The 22,097-nt window shown below is 61.0% G+C and overlaps 2 protein-coding genes across 17 annotated transcripts in view; one reads left to right on the forward strand and one right to left on the reverse strand.

The window, feature by feature from the left end:
- PCNX2 (pecanex 2) overlaps positions 1-13,720 on the forward strand; it is a 62,017-nt gene extending 48,297 nt beyond the window's left edge. Inside the window, exons 25-34 of one of the 5 annotated variants that reach the window (XM_079763558.1) lie at positions 378-593; positions 1,077-1,330; positions 4,114-4,347; positions 5,846-5,958; positions 7,872-8,016; positions 8,455-8,685; positions 9,610-9,884; positions 10,718-10,902; positions 11,679-12,124; positions 12,849-13,720. In XM_079763558.1, the coding sequence (XP_079619684.1) occupies positions 378-593; positions 1,077-1,330; positions 4,114-4,347; positions 5,846-5,958; positions 7,872-8,016; positions 8,455-8,685; positions 9,610-9,884; positions 10,718-10,902; positions 11,679-12,124; positions 12,849-13,007 (2,258 nt within the window). In that variant the 3' untranslated portion in view covers positions 13,008-13,720. Of the gene's footprint in view, positions 1-337; positions 594-1,076; positions 1,331-4,113; positions 4,348-5,845; positions 5,959-6,189; positions 8,017-8,454; positions 8,686-9,609; positions 10,287-10,717; positions 10,903-11,678; positions 12,125-12,848 lie in introns of those variants that run through there. The other 4 variants (XM_079763557.1, XM_079763560.1, XM_079763559.1 and 1 more) reach the window with 4 other exon arrangements.
- NTPCR (nucleoside-triphosphatase, cancer-related) lies at positions 617-19,143 on the reverse strand. Of its 12 annotated transcripts, none has more exons than XR_013813101.1 (7): positions 19,008-19,143; positions 17,773-17,935; positions 16,813-16,906; positions 15,538-15,747; positions 15,009-15,052; positions 1,595-3,497; positions 617-815 (listed from the first exon to the last, which is right to left on the reverse strand). XR_013813101.1 is itself a non-coding variant. In XM_079763566.1 (7 exons), the coding sequence occupies exons 1-7, from the start codon at positions 19,039-19,041 to the stop codon at positions 3,012-3,014; spliced, it is 717 nt and encodes a 238-aa protein (XP_079619692.1). In that variant the 5' UTR covers positions 19,042-19,143; the 3' UTR covers positions 1,342-3,011. The 12 variants fall into 12 exon arrangements, 9 of the variants coding, with proteins under 9 accessions (XP_079619692.1, XP_079619694.1, XP_079619688.1 ...); XR_013813103.1 differs by lacking the exon at positions 617-815 and having other exon boundaries at positions 1,342-1,849; positions 2,052-3,497; XM_079763566.1 differs by lacking the exon at positions 617-815 and having other exon boundaries at positions 1,342-3,044; positions 3,359-3,497.
- Between the last annotated feature and the right edge of the window lie 2,954 nt (positions 19,144-22,097).

Consider the following 22,097-nt stretch of genomic DNA (forward strand, 5'->3'; position numbering starts at 1 on the left):
ACCGTGGTCAACAATCTGCGGCTCCCGAGCCACAGGCGGCTCTTTGGCCCCTTGAGCGTGGCTCTTCCACAAAATATCACAGCCTGGGCGAGTCTATGTTGAAGAAGTGGCGTTAGAAGAAGTTTAAGTTTAAAAAATTTGGCTCTCCAAAGAAATTTCAATCGTTGTCCTGTTGATAATTGGCTCTGTTGACTAATGAATGTGCCGACCACTGGCCTAGAACATGTGTCCAGGGAAAAACAGGCGGGTCCCACATCCACTGAGATGGCGAAGCATCGGAAAGGTCCGATTCGGCCCTGGTCACATGACAGCTCTGCCTCCTGGGTCTGGGGCACAGGGGCAAGCACTCACCGGGCGTACGTCTCGTCCGTCTTCAGCGAACGACGACAACAACCTCAACTCCATCTTCTACGAGCACCTGACGCGGTCCCTGCAGGAGTCCCTCTGCGGAGACCTGGTCCTCGGCCGCTGGGGGAACTACGGCTCCGGCGACTGCTTCATCCTGGCCTCCGACTACCTCAACGCCTTCGTCCACCTGATCGAGGTCGGGAACGGCCTGGTCACCTTCCAGCTCCGGGGGCTGGAGTTCCGGGGTGAGGACCGCCTGGTGTGGGTGAGGCTGGGAGTAGGTGCCTTGAGTTGTCGCATAAAGCTTGAAAGGAAGTCCCCTCGAACGCGGAAGGACCGCACGCCTGGCTGGTAGGATGGGAGTCAGGGAGCGGGGCCCGGCTGCCTTCACCCAGTTATAGGCGGTCATCTTCCCTCAAAAAAGGCAAGAGGGCCCGGCCGGTGTGGCTCAACGATTGAGCGTCGACCTCTGACCCAGGAGGTCGCGGTTCGATTCCCGGTCAGGGCACAGGCCTGGGTTGTGGGCTCCATCCCCAGTGGGGGGCTGTGCAGGAGGCAGCCGATCAATGATTCTCTTTCACCATTGATGCTTCTCTCTCCCCCTTTCCCTTCCTCTCTGAAATCAATAATTTAAAAAAGGCAGGAGGGAAGACCCTTCTCAGCATAGGCCCCCATCTCCCCCGCAACCCCGGCCTCTGTATAAAACTCATGCCCCCTTGCTCTGCCAGGAACCTACTGCCAGCAGAGGGAGGTGGAGGCCATCATGGAGGGCGACGAGGACGACCAGGGCTGCTGCTGCTGCCAGCCCGGCCACCTGCCCCACCTGCTGTCCTGCAACGCCGCCTTCCACCTGCGCTGGCTCACCTGGGAGGTCACGCGGACGCAGTACATCCTGGAGGGCTACAGCGTCCTGGACAACAACGCGGCCACCATGCTGCAGGTGTTCGACCTGCGCAGGGCCCTCATCCGCTACTACGTCAAGGTACCGCCGCGGGGCCAGCGGGCTGTGAAAATCCTCGAGGGCTGCGGCCTAGCCTGAGTCCCGGCCCGGAGTCAGGTTCTAACAGGTGGTCCGCTTCTTTTTTAAATATATTTTTATGGATGTCAGAGAGGAAGGGAGAGGGAGAGAGAAAGAGAGACATCAATGATGAGAGAGAACCATGGATCGGCTGCCTCCTGCACGCCCCACACTGGGGATCGAGTCTGCCACCTGGGCATGTGCCCTGACCTGGAATCGGACCGTGACCTCCTGGGTCAGAGGCGGATGCTCAATCACTGAGCCACGCCGGCCGGGCTGTGTGGCTTCTCACACAGCTCCGGTTATGGTAACGCTGGTGGTGGTGAATTGCAGCGTCCTGAAAACATTACCCAGCCGTGTACAGGTTACAGGTGTGGATGTGGATGCCCTGCACATTTCCCCTTTACCATTACCAGCATGACTTCTTCACGTCTGCCCAAGGCTTATTCAGCTCGGAAAACGGGCCGGTTTGGACCCAGTTCCCTGGAGGACGAGAGAGAGACTTGACCCGGGTGGCAGGATGACAGCTGGGGGGCGAAGGTGTTTCCCCAGGGGGGCCCGCGGGTCAGCCGCTGCTCGGAACGGCCCTGGGGTGGCTCCTGTTCTGAGGGAGCACTTTGCATGGCGGGAGCGTCCTCAGAGCGTCCACGTTTCACAGCCACCCCAAGCGAGGACACCCATTCACCTGAGACCCCAAACTCCCTGCCAGCCGGGGCTGAGGCAGCAACGAGGAAACACAGGACAGAAAGCCCAGGCGCGGAGGGTCAGGGGTTCACCCACTCAAAGAGGGCAGTTGGAAATTTGGAGGGGCTGCCCCGGGGAGCCCCAGCGTGTGCTGACATTGACAGGAAATAGAAGACAGGCTGTGAGGTCAGAGGTTAAGTAGCTCGTGTCACACCCCGACGTGATCGCCACCAGGAATGCTGTGGCGCCCTTTTCCATGGTGGAGTCTTTAAAACATACGTGGTTCGTTCTCACCACCTTCACAGTGAGGCCACTCGGGACCCAGGTCTCGGGGGGCAGCGTTGTGGGGTGAAAAGTGAGGAATCGCCTCTTCTTTGGCTCCTGGCTCGCCGCCGTCGCCTTTGTGGCTCTCAGTTGCCACAACTTTCACGGGTTCCGTGTTCTTCTCTGTTCCGTTGTTTATTGGCAGGCAGATCGGAGCGGGAGGGAAGCGTAGGCTGATTCCTTTACACACAAGGGCTGTTTGATCTCCTCATGGACCGGTCAGCTCCTGGCCCTCCATCAATCTATCTGAAGTCATTTCCTCGCCGGGCTGGAGGGTCCCCTGGGTCCCCGCCATCTCTCCGTTCGCTCGGGTCTGAAACCCTCCTGTGGGTCCGGGCGCGGCTTCCTGGGGCGCCTGGGTCCTGGTGCCGTTCTTTCTGGACAAAGGAGACGGGCTTGTCGCTGGCCCCGCCGCTGAGCGCACAGGGACCCGTGGGGGTGAGTGCCGGAGAGGATGCGCTGATCTGCAATTAAAAGGAGGGGCCGGAGGATCCCGCCCGCTGCGGGGCGTTCATTCGGAAGGGGTCCTGCCTCCAGCCCGGCTCGGGGTCTACGCAATCGGTTCTCACTCACAGTTGGTTCTTGTCAATTTCACTCAGCGGCTTGTCCATCTCCTTCTGACAGGTTCGGGGGGGTTTCACACCATTCGTGTCCTGGACGGAATTTCTGCCTAAATGAAGTGGAAATGGGGTACGGTTTGCAACCAGCTGGCGTGGTCCCCTCTTCTCCTGGTGAGAGGGACGGTCCCCAGTCCCCTCGCCCGGGAAAGCTGAGCACACGGCTGGGGTCACACTCCAGTCAGCGCTGTAGGATTCTGCCAGAACTACAGGAAGGAGTTTTGACCTCTGGAGGTCAAAGTCCTCGTTAACTAGTCTGACTTCATCCGTGGAGGTTATTTTAAGTCCTTGGAAATTAGTGGAAAGCTACACGATCGTCTTTTGATTTGTTTGTTATTCCTGTCGGGGACACGTGATTAGGACTTACTGGGGAAACGAGACCAGATGTGGGCTGGAGCCAGATGTGTGGACAGACACCCTGCTTTCCCCGGTAACTGTCAGCCGAGACGCGGTCACTCTGGCCACGGTCACAGAGCCTCCTCATTTGCTTGTAACTTGGAGCCGACCTATGTTTTAAAAATATGTTTTTATTGACTTCAGAGGAAGGGAGAGGGAGAGAGAGATAGAAACATCAATGATGAGAGAGAATCACTGATCCGCTGCCTCCTGCACGCCCCACACCGGGGATCGAGCCCGCAACCCGGGCCTGTGCCCTGACGGGGAATCGAACTGTGACCTCCTGGTTCCTAGGTCGATGCTCAACCACGGAGCCACGCTGGCCAGGTGCAGCTTCGCTGTTTTAGTCCGTCAAACACTGCGTGGCAGGGCCTGGGGGAGGGTCTGCCTGTCCCCGCGGATCGGCACAGCCTGGCGCCCACAGAAGCCAGGGTCCCGCGTGCGGCTCAGCCAGGAGAGGGCTGGCTGTCCTCTCTCCCCCGGAGTCGTCCTTGTCCATCTGTGACATCCTTTCTTCCCCTCCCCTCCTCCCCGCAGGAGCCCTTAGGGAAGGCTGGGACTGTCTCCCGTGGGCTGTCACTAACCCCCGCGGGAAACACGGGACACACGTGGCAATCCTGCGTCTCCTGCTTCTCTGACAGCCGTTGGCTTCGGGAGCTCCGATGACGAACACGTCTTCCGGCTTCGGAGCGGCCGCGAGGGCTCAGACCTCGTCTCTCTCCGCAGAGCATCGTCTACTACCTGGTCACGTCCCCCAAGCTCCTCTCCTGGATCAAAAGCGAGCCCCTCCGCACGGCGCTGCAGCCCTTGGCCAAGTGGCATCACGTCGAGCGCGACCTCGCCGTGTTCAACGTCAACATCGACGAGGACTACGTGCCGTGTCTCCAGGGCGTCACGCGGGCCAGCTTCTGCAGCGTCTACCTCGAGTGGATCCAGCACTGCGCGCGGAGGACACAGGAGGTGTGTGTGTGTGGGGGGGGGGGGGCGGGCGGGAGGAGCGGGGGGAACTGGGGCCTTGACTATAAGTGGGAAAAAAACAGGAAAACTGCCCGGCCGGCGTGGCTCCGTGGTTGAGCGTCGACCTATGACCCAGGAGGTCACGGTTCCATTCCCGGTCAGGGCACATGCCCGGGTTGCGGGCTCCATCCCCAGTGAGGGGGGTGCGGGAGGCAGCCGATCCATGACTCTCTCTCATCACTGAGGTTTCTCTCTCTGTCCCTTCCTCTCTGAAATCAATAACACGTTTGGGTTTTTTAAAGTGAACGAGGAAAACTGTACAGCAGTCCCTCCCGTCCTCTGTGGTAGACGAATAAAATAGAGGAGGGAAAGGACTGGCGTCTGGTCAGTGTTAGCAATGGGGGGACTCAGCGGCCGGAGCTCCGAGGGGGACCCTGACGGCCGTCGCCCTGTGGTCCAGGCTCAGGCTCAGGGCCCGGATTTCCATTTCCGGCCTCAGTTTACTCCTCCAGGCCAGGCGCTCGCCTTTTGGCAGGGAGCTCATTGGAACCACAGGGGCCTCTGTCGAGATTCTCTGCTGTTCCCGACGGCTCTCCTCTCCTCAGCGGGTTCCTGAGATCATTCGTTTCACTTTTCTTGTGAAAGATACTTGGGCCTTCAGTGCCCTCTGCCCGTCCCCTCCTGCCGTTTAGAGCCGACTCTGGACGAGTCGAGTAACTTAGTTGCTGATTGTGGACTCACGGTCAGTTCAGTGGCTCTCATCAGAGGGAGAACAGAAAAGCCTCTTTGCATTGGACAGTGTGAAGGTGGGCACGGACGGGGGAAGGTGGGCACAGACGGGGTGAGGTGGGCACGGACGGGGGGAAGGTGGGCACGGACGGGGGGAAGGTGGGCACGGACGGGGGGAAGGTGGGCACGGACGGGGGGAAGGTGGTCACAGACATTGTGTAGGTGGGCACGGACGGGCGGAAGGTGGGCACGGACGGGGGGAAGGTGGGCACGGACGGGGGGAAGGTGGTCACAGACATTGTGTAGGTGGGCACGGACGGGCGGAAGGTGGGCACGGACGGGGGGAAGGTGGGCACAGACATTGTGAAGGTGGGCACGGACGGGGGGAAGGTGGGCACGGACGGGGGAAGGTGGGCACAGACGGGGGAAGGTGGGCACGGACGGGGGGAAGGTGGGCACGGACGGGGTGAGGTGGGCACGGACGGGGGGAAGGTGGGCGTTCGGCTGACTCTAATCCCTGACCATCTTCATGGCCTGAGGGGCCACATGCACACTTCCCGGCGATGAGGTCAGCAGGCCACATGCCAGCTTCTCCCTCCCTGGAGTCCCCTTGGCATGTCAGCCCCTGAGAAACGACTTCAGGCAGGAAGCAGGGCCCAGAGCCCCTCACGGGGGAGGCTGCGCGGACCTCCTGTGCCCCGGTCCTCCCCGGGGTGACGCTGTGGCGCTGGCGGGCAGCGGTGACGGGAAGTCACATCCCCTGCTCTTTCAGGCCTCGCAGACCCTGGACAGCGACGAGGACTCCCCGCTGGTGACCCTGGCCTTCGCCCTCTGCATCCTGGGGAGGAGAGCGCTGGGCACGGCCGCGCACAGCATGGCGCTCAGGTACGCGGGGAGCCGGGGGCTGGACAGGCACCGGCATGGCTTAGCTCTGACAGCCTTTTCCATCACTTTACTTTGCACATGGGCTGCTCACTCGTCTTTCAGACAGTCCCTCCACAGCAACCCTGTCGGGCCTGCGACAGACGGCTCAGGGATCTCTTCGAGCGTTAGGTTTGGACACGGCATTAACGGGGAACAGCTCAGACCCCGGAACCCTGGGCGTCTGTGTTGCAGGGTCCGTGCAGGTTTGCTGGGCAGATGAGAGGGGATCATGCATGTGAAAGCCGCCAAGGTCCCTGCTCAATCCATGTTCCTTTCCTCCTGCCGTCTCTCACGTCCCTGCTCCGGTCTGCACCCTGCTCTGCCTGGTGAATGACAGGCCCTGCTCTCTCTGCGTGAAAACAGCCAAAGTTTCTCTTCTTCAAGAACAAAAGCAAAGTGACGCTCCCCTGACCCTTTCGGCCTCTCGCCCTGTCACTCAGGTCTGATCCCTGCCTCACAGCGGAGCCCTTGACCTTGCATTCACAGGGGTCACGGCTGGAGTCACAGCGCCCCGGCCGTGATCTGCACCTCGCTCCATTCGAAGGTTTCTAGAAATTTCAGATTTCCTGTACAGATTGCAAACAAAAGGCCGCAGAGGTTTCGCTCTTTCAGGCTGAGCTAAGCGATTTCCCAAGGTTCCTCGAGCCGGCTCTTTGCGTGGCTTCCTCCGAGGTCCCCGACCAGGTGTTTCTTGCTTGCCCGGCTTTATTTATTTTCCCTGATTAAGCACCGTGCGTTCCAGCTGCTTTCCAAGCCTTGTTTGGATGGGATTTCCGGGGTTTCAAACAGCTCCTAATACTCTGTGACAGCCCCGCTCGTTCCAAACGCGGCCATGAGATCAATCTGGGAGCCATGCAGTGGTCTGGGGGGAGGCTCGCTTTCCGGGGGCCCCACCCCTGTAAGCCCCGCCCTGCATTCTCAGTGCAGGGGTGACTTGCAGGAGGTAACTGATTGTCCACGTTGCCCCAGGCCAGTGTTCGGATCCCTGAGGTTCTGACTTCTTGGGTAGATCGTGGGGGCGGGAGGCCCACCGTGTGAGGGAGGCTAGAGCCCGCTCCCCCCCCCCCCCAGGGCTCCCACCTCTGCTTCAACCCAACAGCTGTGCCCTGCATTTCATATGCTAGAGTTCAACGCATGGGTGGGCTTGCAAAGAATTGATTCCGGAGCTCAAACGATTTCCAAGCGTCGTGTTAAGAGAGCCAGCAAAAGTGGTCCCCAAAAAGGCTGCCCCAGTTGGGACGCTCTCCAGGGGTGTTGTGTCACAGCCGCACCGACCCCGGGCATGTCAGCCTTCTCATTTCCTAGTCACGTGGGTAAGATCCCGCGTCTCCATCTTCCTCCCTTTGTATTTCCAGCATTACTAGCGAGGGCTGGAGGCTCTTTCTCCATGTTTATTGGCCCATCACGTTCTCTCTGTGAATTGCCTGCCCACTTCTATGCTCCTCCCATTTTCGTGAGATGCCGGTTTTTAGGAGCCATTCCCATGTTATGACATTATCAGGGAAGAAGGTGAAGTCTTTCAAAATCTGGGGCACAGGTCCCGGTGATCTTCTCCTTCTTAAATCTATGAATGAAATGTTCAATCATTTCCCACGTCCTTACAATCCTAAGATAAGCTGTACGTGGTCATGATACGTTATGTTTCCTGTAACGATGGATTCCGTTCGCTTATGTGTTATTTAGTATAGTTATGTGGAAAGTATGAGCGGCTCATGGTGTGTGTGTTAATGTTAAAGAACGACAGATGATTGCCCCGGCCGGTGCGGCTCAGGTGGCTGAGCGGCGTCCTGTGCACGGAAGGGTGGCCGGGACACATCCCGACGTGACCGTGACGCAGCTCTGACGGACACACCTTGAGAAACCCTGTCTTGCAGCCTGGACTCCTTCCTGCACGGCCTCCACGCCCTCTTCAAGGGCGACTTCCGGGTCGCCGCCCGGGACGAGTGGGTGTTCGCCGACATGGACCTGCTGCAGAAGGTGGTGGCGCCGGCCATCAGGATGGCCCTCAAGCTCCACCAGGTCAGCACCTCCTTTAGAAGGACCAGCCCGAAGCTGCGTGAGAGGAATTAGCTCTGAGAACGCGGTCCCCTTCCTCGGGGAGACATTCACGAGGGGCTTTGTGACTCGGGGACGGAGCACCGAGGCAGCCCGCAGGCTCCTGACCGGGCCAGCCGCAGGTTGCCCTGCAGAGCGGTTAGGGGTGGGGATGCTGACGAGGATGGGGGGGTGGGGGGGAGTTGGCTAGAGAAGAGGACCAACAAGAGGTGCCCCCACGGTCCTGGGAAGTCCCGGGACGTGAGCACGCAGCTCTTCCCCGGCAGGTCCAGCGATCGGGACAGCGGGACGAGGTGTCCTCTGTCCAGCTCAGGGTCCAAAGAGCAGGGGTGAGGCCTGGGAGTGGACCAGCCGCGCGGGTCCTGGCCGCGTCCCCCAACCTCAGCCCCGTCCTCCCCGCAGGACCAGTTCACCTGCCCCGACGAGTACGAGGACCCCGCGGTCCTCTTCGAGGCCATCCGGTCCTTCGAGCAGACGGTGGTCATCTGCCACGAGGGCGACCCGGCCTGGCGGGGCGCGGTGCTCGCCAACAGGGCGGAGCTGCTCACCCTGCGGCACGTGGTGGACGAGGGCGCCGACGAGTACAAGGTCATCATGCTGCACCGGAGCTTCCTCAGCTTCAAGGTGATCAAGGTACCGAGCAGGGTCCCGGCTGCCGGCCCGGGGGGTGAGCCGCAGGAGGGGCTGGCACGGACGTCTGTTCAGGGACACAGTCTCAGAGCGGCCGCTCCCGCCTCCCACGACCAGTGCGCAGGCGAGGGCTTCGGCAAGTCCTGGTAGAGGCGCATCTACTTGTTTTTAAAGCCCGGCCGGCGTGGCTCAGTGGTTGAGCATCGGCCTATGAACCAGGAGGTCACGGTTCCATTCCCGGTCAGGGCACATGCCCGGGTTGCGGGCTGGATCCCCAGTGTGGGGCGTGCAGGAGGCAGCTGATCCATGATTCTCTCTCATCATGGATGTTTCTCTCTCCCCTACTCCCTTTCTCTAAGACTGTGGTCGGCAAACTGCGGCTTGCAAGCCACATGCGGCTCTTTGGCCCCTTGAGTGTGGCTCTTCCACAAAATACCACGGCCTGGGCGAGTCTATTTTGAAGAAGTGGCGTTTGAAGAAGTTTAAGTTTAAAAAATTCGGCTCTCCAAAGAAATTTCAGTCGTTGTCCTGTGGATATTTGGCTCTGTGGACTAATGAGTTTGCCGACCACTGCTCTAAGACGGGGGGCAGGGAGGGGGAGAGAGAACTTTCTTATCCTCTAAAATTCCAGATCTTTCTCTCAGAACTACTCCTGGGCACGAGAACTTCCTTCTCAAGGGCTCTTCCTTTCATGAGCTTCCAACCACTGGCCACTGGCCGAAACACACACTCACCTCCTCTCCTTTGCTCTGCGTTTGCCCCGAGTGGCATCGCTCCCCCGGGCAGGCCTGCCACGGTGCCCGGGCACAGACAGCTCTGGCCAAAGCGGTGCATCATGGGTATCAAACCGGCGCCCTGCTCTGGCTGCAGGTGGGTCCAGGGCGGAGCCCCCCCACACCTGCTCTCCCTCCTCCCGCCCGCCCGCAGGTGAACAAGGAGTGCGTGCGGGGCCTGTGGGCCGGGCAGCAGCAGGAGCTCATCTTCCTGCGCAACCGCAACCCGGAGCGCGGCAGCATCCAGAACAACCGGCAGGTGCTGCGCAACCTCATCTGCTCCTCCTGCGACCAGCCCCTGGGCTACCCCATGTACGTCTCCCCGCTGACCACCTCCTACCTGGGCACCCACCGGCAGCTGCGGGGCCTCTGGTGCGGCCCCGTCACGCTGGACGGCATCAGGGCCTGGTTCCGGACCAAGTGGCTCAGGTAGGTCCCGGCCCCACACCGTCACCGGGATGGTGGAGACGGGGCCGGCACGAGAGCTCGGCTTCCAGCTGTAATTTCCCGGCCACGTTCTCATGTGGTTACGGCCACCATCCCCACGTGCCACCTACAGATCGCGCGTCGCAATCAGCAGTCGCAGGGCCGGTCGGGGAGCAGCTCAGCCAGATGGGCGTCTGTTTCCTCCCACGGCCCCACGCTGAGCGCCTGCGTGAGCGCTCGCAGCTGCAGAGGTTCGGGGTCCTTAGGACCCCCACCTGCCTCAGGCACCAGGCCAGGGGGCCAGCATTCACCTGTCAGTCAGTCTCCTCCCCTGGTTGTGTCAGTCACTGGTGGTGGTTTTTTATTTTTTCCTCTATTTTTATTGATTAGGGAGAGGGAGACAGAAACATCAATGATTAGAGGATCAATTAGCTGCCTCCTGCACACACCCTACTGGGGATCGAGCCCTCAACCCAGGCATGTGCCCTGACCTGGAATATGACCATGACCTCCTGGTTCACAGGTCAACACTCGACCACTGAGCCACACCAGCCGGGCGGTCCCTGGTTAGCTGGAGTGAATTCTAGGAAGTTCTGTCTGAATGTGGCCCATGTCCTTCTCCAGCTCAGAGCTGAGGTTCTGTGGAAGGTTGAGGCCGGAGCTCACGGGTCCGGGTGCGGGGGGTTTCCTTCATTAGACTGAGATCTGGGGACCAGAGCCCTCTGTCCGCCTGCCACCCAGGCGTGCAGCTCCTCCTGGCGTGGACGTGGTGGGGGCGTTGGGGATGTTAGACTGTCCTGGGGAGAAAGAACCCCGGCAGCGTCTCTCCATCACAGGATGCGCAAGGACTGCCATGCTGAGCAGCGTGCAGGCGGCAACATTGAGGACGGGGATGGAGGGGGGGCCCCGTCTGCAGGCGGCAGCAGCGCCCCGAGTGGGGGCGGCCAGGAGGGCGGCACGGAGCAGCCCGGAAAAGAGGGGACCCACCACTGGTCACCCCGGGAAGGGACACGGAACACAGGTGGGTGCAGCGGGACTCAGGGTTGCTGCGAGAGGCTGGGGGGCCCCGGGACCCCCCCAGAGCACGTGTTGCTGAGAGCGGCTCGGAATGTCTGTCCCTGGATGCGCTGGGCACCGGGTGGTCCTCCCTCAGCGGCAGCGGCACGGATCTGCCGTGACGGCCGAGCCTGCGGGACACAGCCCGCGCGGCATGAACCACAGCAGATGCCTGGCCCTGCCCGGACACCGCTGTCCCGTCCTCACTCGCAGGCCCCCTTCCTCCCTCCGCTCCCTCCGCGGGAGGAGCGTGTCCAACTAGTCGGCAGGGACTCTGCAGAGGGGCCTGGCCCCGTGAGACCCCCACACCAGGCGGCCACGCCCCCCCAGCGAGGGTAACCCCAGGCCTGCGGGCCAGGCAGCTCCGGGGGGGGGGGGGGGGGGTGGCCCTTTCATGCTTACCTGTCACTGCGTGTGGGAGGCACAGGTGCCCAGGTCTTGGCACAGGAACAAAACGGGGTTAGTGACCGAGGGTGAGAGACACTGCTGGCGTGTCGGACCAGGACTCCCAGGAACGGGCGACTTTGGTGTCAAAACCAGGAAAGTCCTGGCCAACGGGCGGGTCCCTCCCCCTGGCTGCGGCCCCCACCCATGCCTCCCGCCAGCCGTGGGGCTGCGGGCGTCCTGGGTCAGCTCTCCGGGAGACCTCCGAGGGGCCCAGGCAGAGCAGGGCACCCACCTCCCTGCGCGGGCGCTGACGTGGTGCCCACCCGCGTGCCGACCGCGTGCTCTCCTTTGAAGGCCGGAGGAAGGGCAGGAGCCAGTCTGTCCAGGCCCCCGGGGCGCGGAGCCCACGGCCGCCCTTCCTGAGCGCGTCGGGCCCGATCCTGGAGAGCCGCCAGCCCTTCCTCCCCACGTCCTCGTCGGCCCACGGCCTGGCCCCCCGGCTCGAGGGCAGCCCGCTCTCCCTGCGCGCCTCGGCCGCGTCCCTGCACTCGCAGCCGCCGCCCGCCACCACCGGCCACCTGGGCGTGCGCGAGCGGGCGGAGGCGCTGGTCCGGTCCAGCCTGGGCTCCTCCAGCAGCTCCACCCTCAGCTTCCTCTTCGGCAAGAGGAGCTTCTCCAGCGCCCTCGTCATCTCGGGGCTCTCGGCCGCCGAGGGGGGCACCACCAGCGACACGCAGTCCTCCAGCAGCGTCAACCTGGCGCTCGGCCCCTCGGCCAGGGCGGCCGGCCAGGCCGTCAGGGTAAGGGGCGCCCAGGGGGCCAGGGTGGGCGGGGATCCTGGCTGGTGGCCCGTCCCGCTGCCCCCGACCCCCTTCTCCCCCGGAAGTGACAGGGACAGGTCAGACAGGAGGCTCTGCCGCGCTGAGGCTGACACACGTGAGCACACGGCCTGCGGGTATCACAGCTCAGTCCCCCTGAGCCTGCGCGGACGTGGGATGTCCCCCCGCATCCGGCAGTGGGAGCAGGAGCCACCTCGTTGTCTTCAAACCACTCCCTGCCTGAGGGACGGGGCAGGGGACAGGCAGGCACACGTCAGCACTGGGTCCCATCGCCACCGACTCCCACACGAGGTCGGCTCAGAGCCCAGTGGCCGCCTACTTGTCTGCTTACACTTTAGAGAGAGGTCCGAGGACTCCCCCAAGGGACTGTCGCTCAGGCAGGGTTCCAGCCAGCTGCGGAGACGCCTGCCCGGCACCCAGCCGTGCGCTCCTGTCCGGGGCAGGGGGCACACGGGAGACATGGGGCACGCACATCCGTGTCGGACTGTAGGCTCCCAGGCTCCTCCACGGCCGGGGCAGTGACTGGAGGTGGATGAGGCCCCCTCCCTCCCCTTGGGGACGGGCGTGGGCACCTGTCACCCCCTGCCGCTGGCGGCCAGCAGGGTGAGGCGGGCAGCATCGCGCGGGCATTGGCAGTGGCCGTGCCCGTTAGCTGAGCCACCCGCTTCTCTTTTCTCCCCGGAAGCACTTCTCCGAGCCGTGTGACCCCACCGAGGCCGCCGAGCAGGGGCAGCCGCGCGGGCGCCTGGCCGCGGGCCTCGGCGTGGTCTGCCGGAGGGCCAGCCAGGAGGACATGGGCCTGGACGACACGGCCTCCCAGCACAGCGCCTCGGACGAGCAGTAGGGCCAGGAGGGGCCCCGCCGTGGGAGAGACCGAGTCCCCCACGGCTCCGCCTTCCTTTCTCTCCCTGCTGCTGCCCCAAAACTAAGGAAGCCAACACTCACCCACGTGAGCCCCCCTGTGGACGAGTGAGAGCTGGTGTGGACATGAACTTGATCTCAGGTCCTTGAACAGCCTCTCGCACGATGGACAAAACCAGTGGGCCGGGCCTCCCGCCCGCTGCCCCACAGCGGGAACGAGGCCCCAAACTCCAGAATTTGGATGCAAATAAAAGCCACGCGCCATCTTCCAACAGCCAGGGCAGAGCCCACCCGCCCCTCTCCGCCCGACGGGAACCCGACACCCGCATGCCGCCCAGCTGGCCTTGCACACACGCCCGCCTCCAAGAAAGAGCGACTAGCGGCCACCGCACCTCGCCAGCCACGGGCCCAGGCGCGGAGGTCACGTCCACGCACACTCTCTCACTGCTCTGTAGTGTTCATGCCGATGTTAGGTGCGTGTGAACCGGTGACATGCATGCAGCCATGTCCACGGCCCCGTGTGACAGCCTCATCCCCGCGGGAGAGCTGGACGTGCAGTCCGGGCGGACGGACACTGTCGGGGAGGGACGCGGTGCCCCACACGCCAGAGCGGCGTCCCAAAGGCAGCCGGCCCGATCCTCACGGGATGCACGATTGTTCCCCAGGCCAAGGAGTCCCCCCCCCCCCCCCCCCCCCCCGCCCCGGGTCCCGGGCCACCTGCACACGCCTATTTTTTGGAATTAAAGGGTTTATAGTGACTGCTGTCTCCAGTTCTTTGCGTTCTGCCGAAACTGCTGTCATTTCTTAAAATGAGCCCTTTCCTGGGAGGAGCCTTTGGGCCGATCCTGGGACTTCCCCACCCGGTGCCCCCGGGCCGAGCTGCAGGCCGCTTCCTGCCGCTGGAGGGGCGGGTCCCACACCCTGAGGGACCCATCACTCACTGGGGAACCTCCCTTCGGAAGAGCAATACTTAGAAACACTTAAAGTGAAAACATTCGTACACATTTCCTCACTGCACACCCAGCATTGACGCCGGCCAGGTTCATAGCTAATGCTAATTGCTAAAAAAAATCCCAAAAATTCCTAGATCTTCACCAGCAATCACCTAAAGACACGGAACTGAATCACACCAGTGCACCGACCACTCCAGGGCAGTTGCCCTCCGATTCCGGGGATCAGCGTCTCCCCCATGCCGGCTGCGGGCTGTCCCTCACTCTCCACCGCCATCTGACAGCCCAGCCCGGCCCTGGGCTCCCCGGGGACCAAGCAGCTAATGGGGTTCCCTTCCACGGTGGCCACAGCCGCCCTGTGACGACCCATTTCCCCGTTTTCAGAACGGGAAACGAGGCACAGAAAGGTTTAAGGACCTGGCTGAAGTGGAGCCCTGGTCTGACCCCTGACCCCGCCCACACCTCCTGAGCACCAAGGGGCCCGCTCCACGCTGGGCATCCCTCCACACAAGGACCCCGTGTCTGCAGCCATCGCGCTCCTTTTTATTTCATAAAGTGATAAGCAAACAGGGAAACAGTAAACAATGGTGGGGGGAGGGCTGAAATGCTCTTCTTTCAAAATAATCCTTTTTAAAAACCAAATAACTTCTCCCTTCAGGCGGCACGAGATGCAGGCGCACCTGGGTTTCACGTCCGTGAAGTGCAGAATGGCTGAGGCAGCACCCCCCTCCCCCCCACATTCACCAGCCTCACATGGGATCCCATCTGGTGCGGGAACCGTCCTCATCTCGGAATTCACCCCAATCAGACGCACGACTGCAGAGGGAATAAACAGCCCGCGTGATACGCACGGCCGTGACCAGTCCTGCGCGGGCCGGCGTTCAGGCCCCCTCGCCCTCTGACCCCTTAATGGGAAACAGCTGCAGGCTTTCCCTGCGGAAGCCCACAGGGCTCAGCGCCCGGGGCCCAGTGCCCGCGGGCAGGGCTGCTGGGCGGGCGAGCCCATCGCTCATTTCCTGCCGCTCTGCACGCACCTCACAATATCCGGCAAGAGGTGGTTCCTGTTTTCCTTGGTGACCTGCGGGAGGAAGCAGGAGGGGCTCGGAGTCCCTTTCCTCCCTTCATGCCTCCCGCAGTCAATGGTCTAGAACGAGCATGTCAAACTCACGGCCCACGGGCCGCATGCCTTGTTTGTTTGGCCTGTGTTAGCCTTTGAGTTTGACATGCTGATTCTAGAAGAGCCCACAAGGCCGGGAGGGGTGAGGTATGCTATGAAGTAGGACCCAGGAACCCAAGGATGAGAGCCAGGTGTGAGGGGTGAGCCAGGTGCAAGGTACGGGCTCCTCAGCATCCAGGCTGCCCCGTCTGAGAACCAGCCTGGCGGCCTCCCTGAGGTCAGTCTGCACAGGGAGTGGAGGTCAATTCCTGAAAAGGGAGACTCACCCCCACCCTCCGTCCTAGAGCTAAAAGGAGGGCCATGCAAAGCCAAGGTCTACTGATTGCCCCCGCGGTTTCAGGTCACCCACTCGCTCCGCCTGCGGCCACGGGGGCGCCTGTACTCACGCTGAACACCTGCACGTCCGCCCGGCTCCGGATTTCCTCCACGAAGGCCAGCGGTTTCCCTTTCGGGACCGGGATGGTGCCCAGGACCACAGTCCCCGGGGCGGCCAGGGTCTGCCGCACAGCCCGCGCGAAGGGCTCGCTGAAGAGCTCCATCTTCCCCACCTCGTCGATGACGCACACTCTCGGCCCCAGGCTGCCGCCGCCACCTGCCTGGGAGGACGGATGGTCACTGGGCCCCGCCCCAGTCACTCAGCGACGTCACACCGGGGAGTCAGCGACGCCCTGGAAGACAGCGCACCTCCCAGTGCACGCGGGACAGGTCGCTGCAAATTCCTCTGCCCCGGAGACCGTCCCGCCCGGAAAACCCAACTCCTGACCAGCCTGGTTCTCGGGGCAATGTGTCCTCCCCCAGGACAGTCCAGGAGCAGCCACGCTGTGTTTATAAACACCCAGGAAGCAGGCAGGGCCCACGGCCTGAGGCTCAGAGCAACGAGACCGGTCTCAGCCCTTCTTAATAATCCTGCCTCTTCTTTTGCGATTTTGAGTGGCACCAGACTCCCTGTCTGCCAGGGGGGGGCAGGTGCTGCAGGCAGAGGGCTGTGTTTCATAATCTGCAACACGAGGGTCGGTGGAAAGACGGAAAAATTAAGAGAAAAAGGCGTCTTGGTTAAAAGAAAGAAGTGAGCGGGATGTTGCCCTTTAAATCCTGGATCCCCTTTCCGATGACTTTACTCCGTGTCCTTGAGAATCCCACGAGGGTCCGGCCGGCGTGGCTCGGTGGTTGAGCATCGACCTATGAACCAGGTCACGGTTCGATTCCCGGTCAGGGCACATGCCTGGGTTTCAGGCTTGATCCCCAGTGTGGGGCGTGCAGGAGGCAGCCCGATCCATGATTCTCTCTCATCATTGATGTTTCTATCTCTCTCTCCCTCTCTCTTCCTCTCTGAAATAAAACTATATTTTTAAAAAACCCCACTAGGAACAGGGGTGGGGTCAGGAGCCCCAATGACCCCCAGCTCCTGGGATTCCCATCCTTGTGTAGCCCCCGCCCACGCAGGACCAGGGCTGAATTTACGTGACAAGGAATTCACTTGTACTTCAGAGCGACAGCAAATTACGCGGCGGATCCTTATGAAGGCTCGATCGCTTGAAGACTTTTAAACTATAAAATGCTGAACGGGCCTCTTTTTGTGCACAAAGCCCCTGCAGTCCAGGGCCAGCAGTTCCCACAATGCACCGCAACAGACGGGCTCCAGGAGCAGAACCCACACTCACGTTCAAGACCGGAAGCGCCAGCTGCTCGAAGGAGGTCAGGTCCACCACGTACTGCCCGACCCGGCACTCCCGTGTTCCAGGCGGAGGCCCTGCCCTGGGGAGACAGGGAGTCCTGCTGAAAGGCCCCTGCACGGGTATCTGGTGGTGGCTACCCCACTGACCTCTGACCTTCCACCGAGGCTACGTCATCCTTAAACCCACCCACAGCCCTGGCCAGGTGGCTCAGGGATGGGAGCATTGTCCCGTCCATCAGAAGGTTGGGGGTTCAATTCCTGGTCAGGGCACACACCTAGGTTTCAGGTTTGATCCCTGGTCAGGGTGCGTACAGGAGGCAACCGATCGATGTTTCTTCTCTCTCTCTCTCTCTCTCTCTCAAAACAAACAAACAGCAGAAGTGTGCAGAGCTGAGAGCAGGGCTACCACTAAGTGTGCCCACCATCAGCCACGGGCCTGGTGGGACCAACCCCACGCTCCGGGGAGCTGCTGTCCCGACCAGCCCTGGAAAGCATCGTGAGAAACCAACGGGACTAGGATCACACGTGAGAAGGGCTTACCAGCCCATGGAATGAGCTCTGAGGGAAACGCGGTATTTTTATACTGTTTTTCAGGTGACGACTTCAACCTGTTTTCTTCCCCTAAGACAGTGGTCGGCAAACTCATTAGTCCACAGAGCCCAATATCAACAGTCCAATGATGGAAATTTCTTTGGAGAGCCGAATTTTTAAAACTTAAACTTCTTCTAACGCCACTTCTTCAAAACAGACTCGCCCAGGCCGTGGTATTTTGTGGAAGAGCCACACTCAAGGGGCCCAAGAGCCGCAGGTGGCTCGCGAGCCGCGGTTTGCCGACCACTGCTCTAAGAATTCCAAGGGCCTGAGATTCTTCAAGGTAGAAGAGAGCACTGTGGCTCAACCCTGTGCCCGGGGAGAAGGCAACACCCAGGACAAGAAATCTCAGTACCCCACTCTGGACAAAGGTCCCCGCAGGCCGGACAACGTGACCACGTCGAATCCTATCCTCCTCCCGCCTTGCCTGACTTCTTGCGTGTAGAAGCCATCCACGGGCACCCCAGAGGACTTTAAAACCTCGCTGGCTTTCTGGATCAGAGTTGTTTTCCCAACACCTGAGGGAAGAAAGGAAACCCCACTGAGTCCCTGGCTGTCAGACCTGCCCTGTGCGCAGGCAGAGTGGGCTCCCGGGACCAGAGACAGCCTCCAAGGTGGGTCCCGGAGGGACAGCTGACCCTGGGGAAAATGCTAAGTCCAAGGAGACCCCCGTGGGGCGCTCACAGGATCCATAGAAAGTTCCCTCTCTGAGAAGGGAGATGGCCAGCTCCCAGGCCGGCAGCCCCCACCCACGCGCCCCCATGCGCACACCCACCACCCCACACGCCCCTATGCGCACCCCACGCGCCCCATGCGCACACCCCCACCACCCCACACGCCCCTATGCGCACCCCACGCGCCCCATGCGCACACCCCCACCACCCCACACACCCCTATGCGCACCCCACACGCACACCCCCCACCACCCCACACGCCCCTATGCGCACCCCACGCGCCCCATGCGCACTCCCACCACCCCACACGCCCCTATGCGCACCCCACGCGCCCCATGCGTACCCCCACCACCCCACACGCCCCTATGCGCACCCCACGCGCCCCATGCGCACACCCCCACCACCCCACACACCCCTATGCGCACCCCACACGCACACCCCCACCACCCCACACGCCCCTATGCGCACCCCACGCGCACACCCCCACCACCCCACACGCCCCTATGCGCACCCCACGCGCCCCATGCGCACTCCCACCACCCCACACGCCCCTATGCGCACTCCACGCGCACACCCCCACCACCCCACACGCCCCTATGCGCACCCCACGCGCACACCCCCACCACCCCACACGCCCCTATGCGCACCCCACGCGCCCCACGCGCACACCCCCACCACCCCACACGCCCCTATGCACACCCCACGCGCCCCATGCGCACCCCCACCACCCCACACGCCCCTATGCACACCCCACGCGCCCCATGCGTACCCCCACCACCCCACACGCCCCTATGCGCACCCCACGCGCCCCATGCGTACCCCCACCACCCCACACGCCCCTATGCGCACCCCACGCCCGCACGCGCCCCCATGCGCACCCCTCAGCCTCCGGGAGGCGCAGACTAGGCGGGGTTACCTGGGGGCCCCGTGAGAAACACGTGCCGGGCCATACAGGACGCCGGAGAGGGGGTCACGGCCGGGTTCGGGGTCACGGACGCAGTCCGGGAAAGGGTCGCGGCCTAAGTCCCGCCCACCGCGTGCGCAGGCCCCGCCTCCGCCGGCCGGAAGCCCCGCCCCTCGCTGCGCAGGCGCCCTTCGCGCACCTTCCCCGCTCCCGGGCCTCGGTCTGCGCATGCGTCCTCAGCCTGGGGGCTCAGGGCGCGCAGGCGGGGCTGGGAGGGGGGTGGTCCCGCCCTGCGCGCGGGCCTGTGCCCCCGCCTCGGTGCTGGGCTCGCGTGGGGTCTTTGCAAGGAGGCGTGCGTGGGGGGTTAGTTAGGACACCGGTGCTGCTCCACGCGGGCGCCGCCGCCGAATGCTGCCCTGGGATCGCGCCTGCGGGCTGCAGATCCCTACGCTGGGGGCTGCGGTCCCCCCCCCACCCCACCCCCCGGGGGACAGGAGGAGGTCTTGCCAAGGGTTCCCCCGCCTTCCCCGCGTTGGCAGCCGCAGCTGCAAAGCGAGATGACCTGGCTGCACCTGCTGTTGCCCAGCTGCACCTGCACGGAGTCAGAGTAATTGGTCCTGGCGAGTCCTGAGCATCTGGCTCTCCTTTTGTTCAAAACTCTCTGGCAAGCCCATCCTTGGCTCAGTGGTTGAGCGATGACCTATGAACCAGGAGGTCACGGTTCGATTCCCGGTCAGGGCACATGCCCTGGTTTCGGGCTCCATCCCCATTGTGGGGCGTGCAGGAGGCAGCCGATCCATGATTCTCTCTCCTTATTGATGTTTCTCTCTCTCTCCCTCTCTCTCCCTTCCTCTCTGAGATCCATAAAAGTATATTCACCACCAACAACAACACCCCCAGGCAAGAGTGGAGGGAGATTGGGCTGTGGATGAAGAAGGTGCTGGGATTGTGAAGTACAGAATGGCAGTTACAAAACAGTTATGGAGACGCAATAGTAAAAGTACAGCCTAGGGCAGTGGTCGGCAAACTCATTAGTCAACAGAGCGGGAAACCGCGGCTTGAGAGCCGCAGTTTGCCGACCACTGGCCTAGGGACTATAGCCAGTAATACTGTCATAACTGTATGCTGACAGGTGCGATCGCTTCGTACGGTATGTACTAGTAAATGTCTTAGCCACTGCGCTGTCTATCTGAAACCAACGTAATACTGAGTGTCAACTGCAACTGAAAAATAAAAAACAGCCAAAAAAAACCAAACTGGCGATTCCTACCATCCACAGGGGTTGAGAACGCTCACTAGGCAGACTCCCCTCTTCAGCTCTGCTCTGAAGACCAGTTCCCCCTCTTTCCTACAGGCCCTGAGCGCGGACAAACGCAAGACCCAGCTGGGGGATCTCCCCGTGCAAAGAATTAAGTGGCTTCCCCCTCCTGTAGCCACTCAACGCGGCGTTTCCGCCAGCGAGATGAAGTGGCCGTGGCCTGGGGCCAGATTTACCTGCAGACTCTCTCAGCCTAACATGTGTAGCGCGTGACTTGTGATCAATCATTCTCCGTCCTGGCTGAGAAAGCAATTTCAGTGAGAGCGCAACTTAATTGGTTTGTGCCCACATGGGACCGCCAGGGCCTGCCGGGTACACCGGTCAGGTGGCCTCTGTCTCTTGCTGTTTAAAAAGGAATCATCTACAAACATTTAGACTTTGTACCGTGTAGCCGTCACCGTCATGCCTGCAACATGTATAAGGCATCGCTGGTAATGCGGGGCCCTAGGTTCATCTTTCACCTCCATACACACTGCAATCAACAGCAGCTGATGTGCCCAGCCGGTGTGGCCCAGTGGTTGAGCATCGACCTATGAACCAGGAGGTCACGGTTCGATTCCCGGTCAGGGCACATGCCGGGATTGCAGGCTCGATCCCCAGTGTGGGGAGTAAGAAGGCAGCCGATCCAAGATTTGCTCTCATCATGGAAGTTTCTATCTCTCTCTCCCTCTCCCGCCCTCTCTGACATCAATAAAAATATCTTTTAAAAAAAGAACAAGGTTCTGAAGACAAGCTTCCTGAGTTGGAATCCCAGTTCCACTTTAAAAAAAAAAAAAAGTGGAGACAACAAAGGGAAGGAGGGGTGGAGGCCGACATTACACAGGGCTCAGGAATCAATAGCTCTGCGAGTTTCTTTCAAAGGACTTCTCGGGCTCCTTCCATGCCAAGGAAAAGGGCAGAAATCGGCATTTTTGCTCTAAATCTCTGTGCTCCTTTGGACAGGATGTCCGCTCCCAAATCCCCCGTCACGTTGTAAGGGCTGACTTCGTTGCCTCGGGGCCGGGGTGAAGGGGGCCGGAGGTCCCCGGGTTTCAGAGCATCTGAGCCTCCGCCACGGATGTTAATTCCTGGCAAGCTTCTCATGAACTCCAAGCCTGGAGTCCTCCTTTGAAAACCGAAGAGCTTTTCGCAACTTCCTCATCATCTCCTACGGTAATTTAAACACAAACACACTTATAATTCATGCTTTCCTTGCTTTATTGAAAACCTATTTTGTTCAATTGCAAATTGGGAGTGTGCACATTTTGCCTGTCTGCTAGGTCTCGCAAACAAGTGGTAGTTGAATGATACAAACAAAGGCACTATTTTAAGTTGGGCAGAAAATTCATCTTCCCTTTCTTCTGATCTCTCAAAGGGGAGCTATTGTCCTTCTTCCTCCGCTGAATTCACTTCCCTTAAAGCCCTCCGACTTGCTTTCCCAACCCCCTCAGTCTTTGGGGCTTGGGGAGAAGTTTTAAACGGACAGATAACTTTTATAAAGTGTTTTTCTCTAGCTCAGTATGGTCTCCATTTTGAAACCAGAAGCTTCTAATACCGGTTCAGAAACGGAGTCCATTGTGTGTTGGGCTCAACGTTTAATACTTTGCAGGCATCATCTCATTTAATTCACAAAAGAGCACTACTGAGAAGAGCGCTTTTTATTTTTTATATTTTTAATATATTTTTATTGATTTCAGAGAGGAAGGGAGAGGGAGAGGGAGAAACATCAATGATGAGAGAAAATCATTGATCTGCTGCCTCCTGCACGTCCCACACTGGGGATCGAACCCGCAACCCAGGCATGT

This window comes from Cnephaeus nilssonii (genome assembly GCF_951640355.1).
Source record: "Cnephaeus nilssonii genome assembly, chromosome: 23".
In the NCBI taxonomy this organism is placed as follows: Eukaryota; Metazoa; Chordata; class Mammalia; order Chiroptera; family Vespertilionidae; genus Cnephaeus; species Cnephaeus nilssonii.

What these genes read in the sequence shown, in the direction of transcription:
- NTPCR (XM_079763562.1), bottom strand. Translation starts at nt 19,041, where the DNA reads ATGGCCCGGCACGTGTTTCTCACGGGGCCCCCAG. An exon ending in GGACCTTTGTCCAGAGTGGG is followed by an intron (nt 16,907 to 17,772) that starts GTACTGAGATTT and finishes CTGTCTCCCCAG; the next exon opens with GGCAGGGCCTCCGCCTGGAA. An exon ending in TGGCGCTTCCGGTCTTGAAC is followed by an intron (nt 15,748 to 16,812) that starts GTGAGTGTGGGT and finishes CCGTCCTCCCAG; the next exon opens with GCAGGTGGCGGCGGCAGCCT.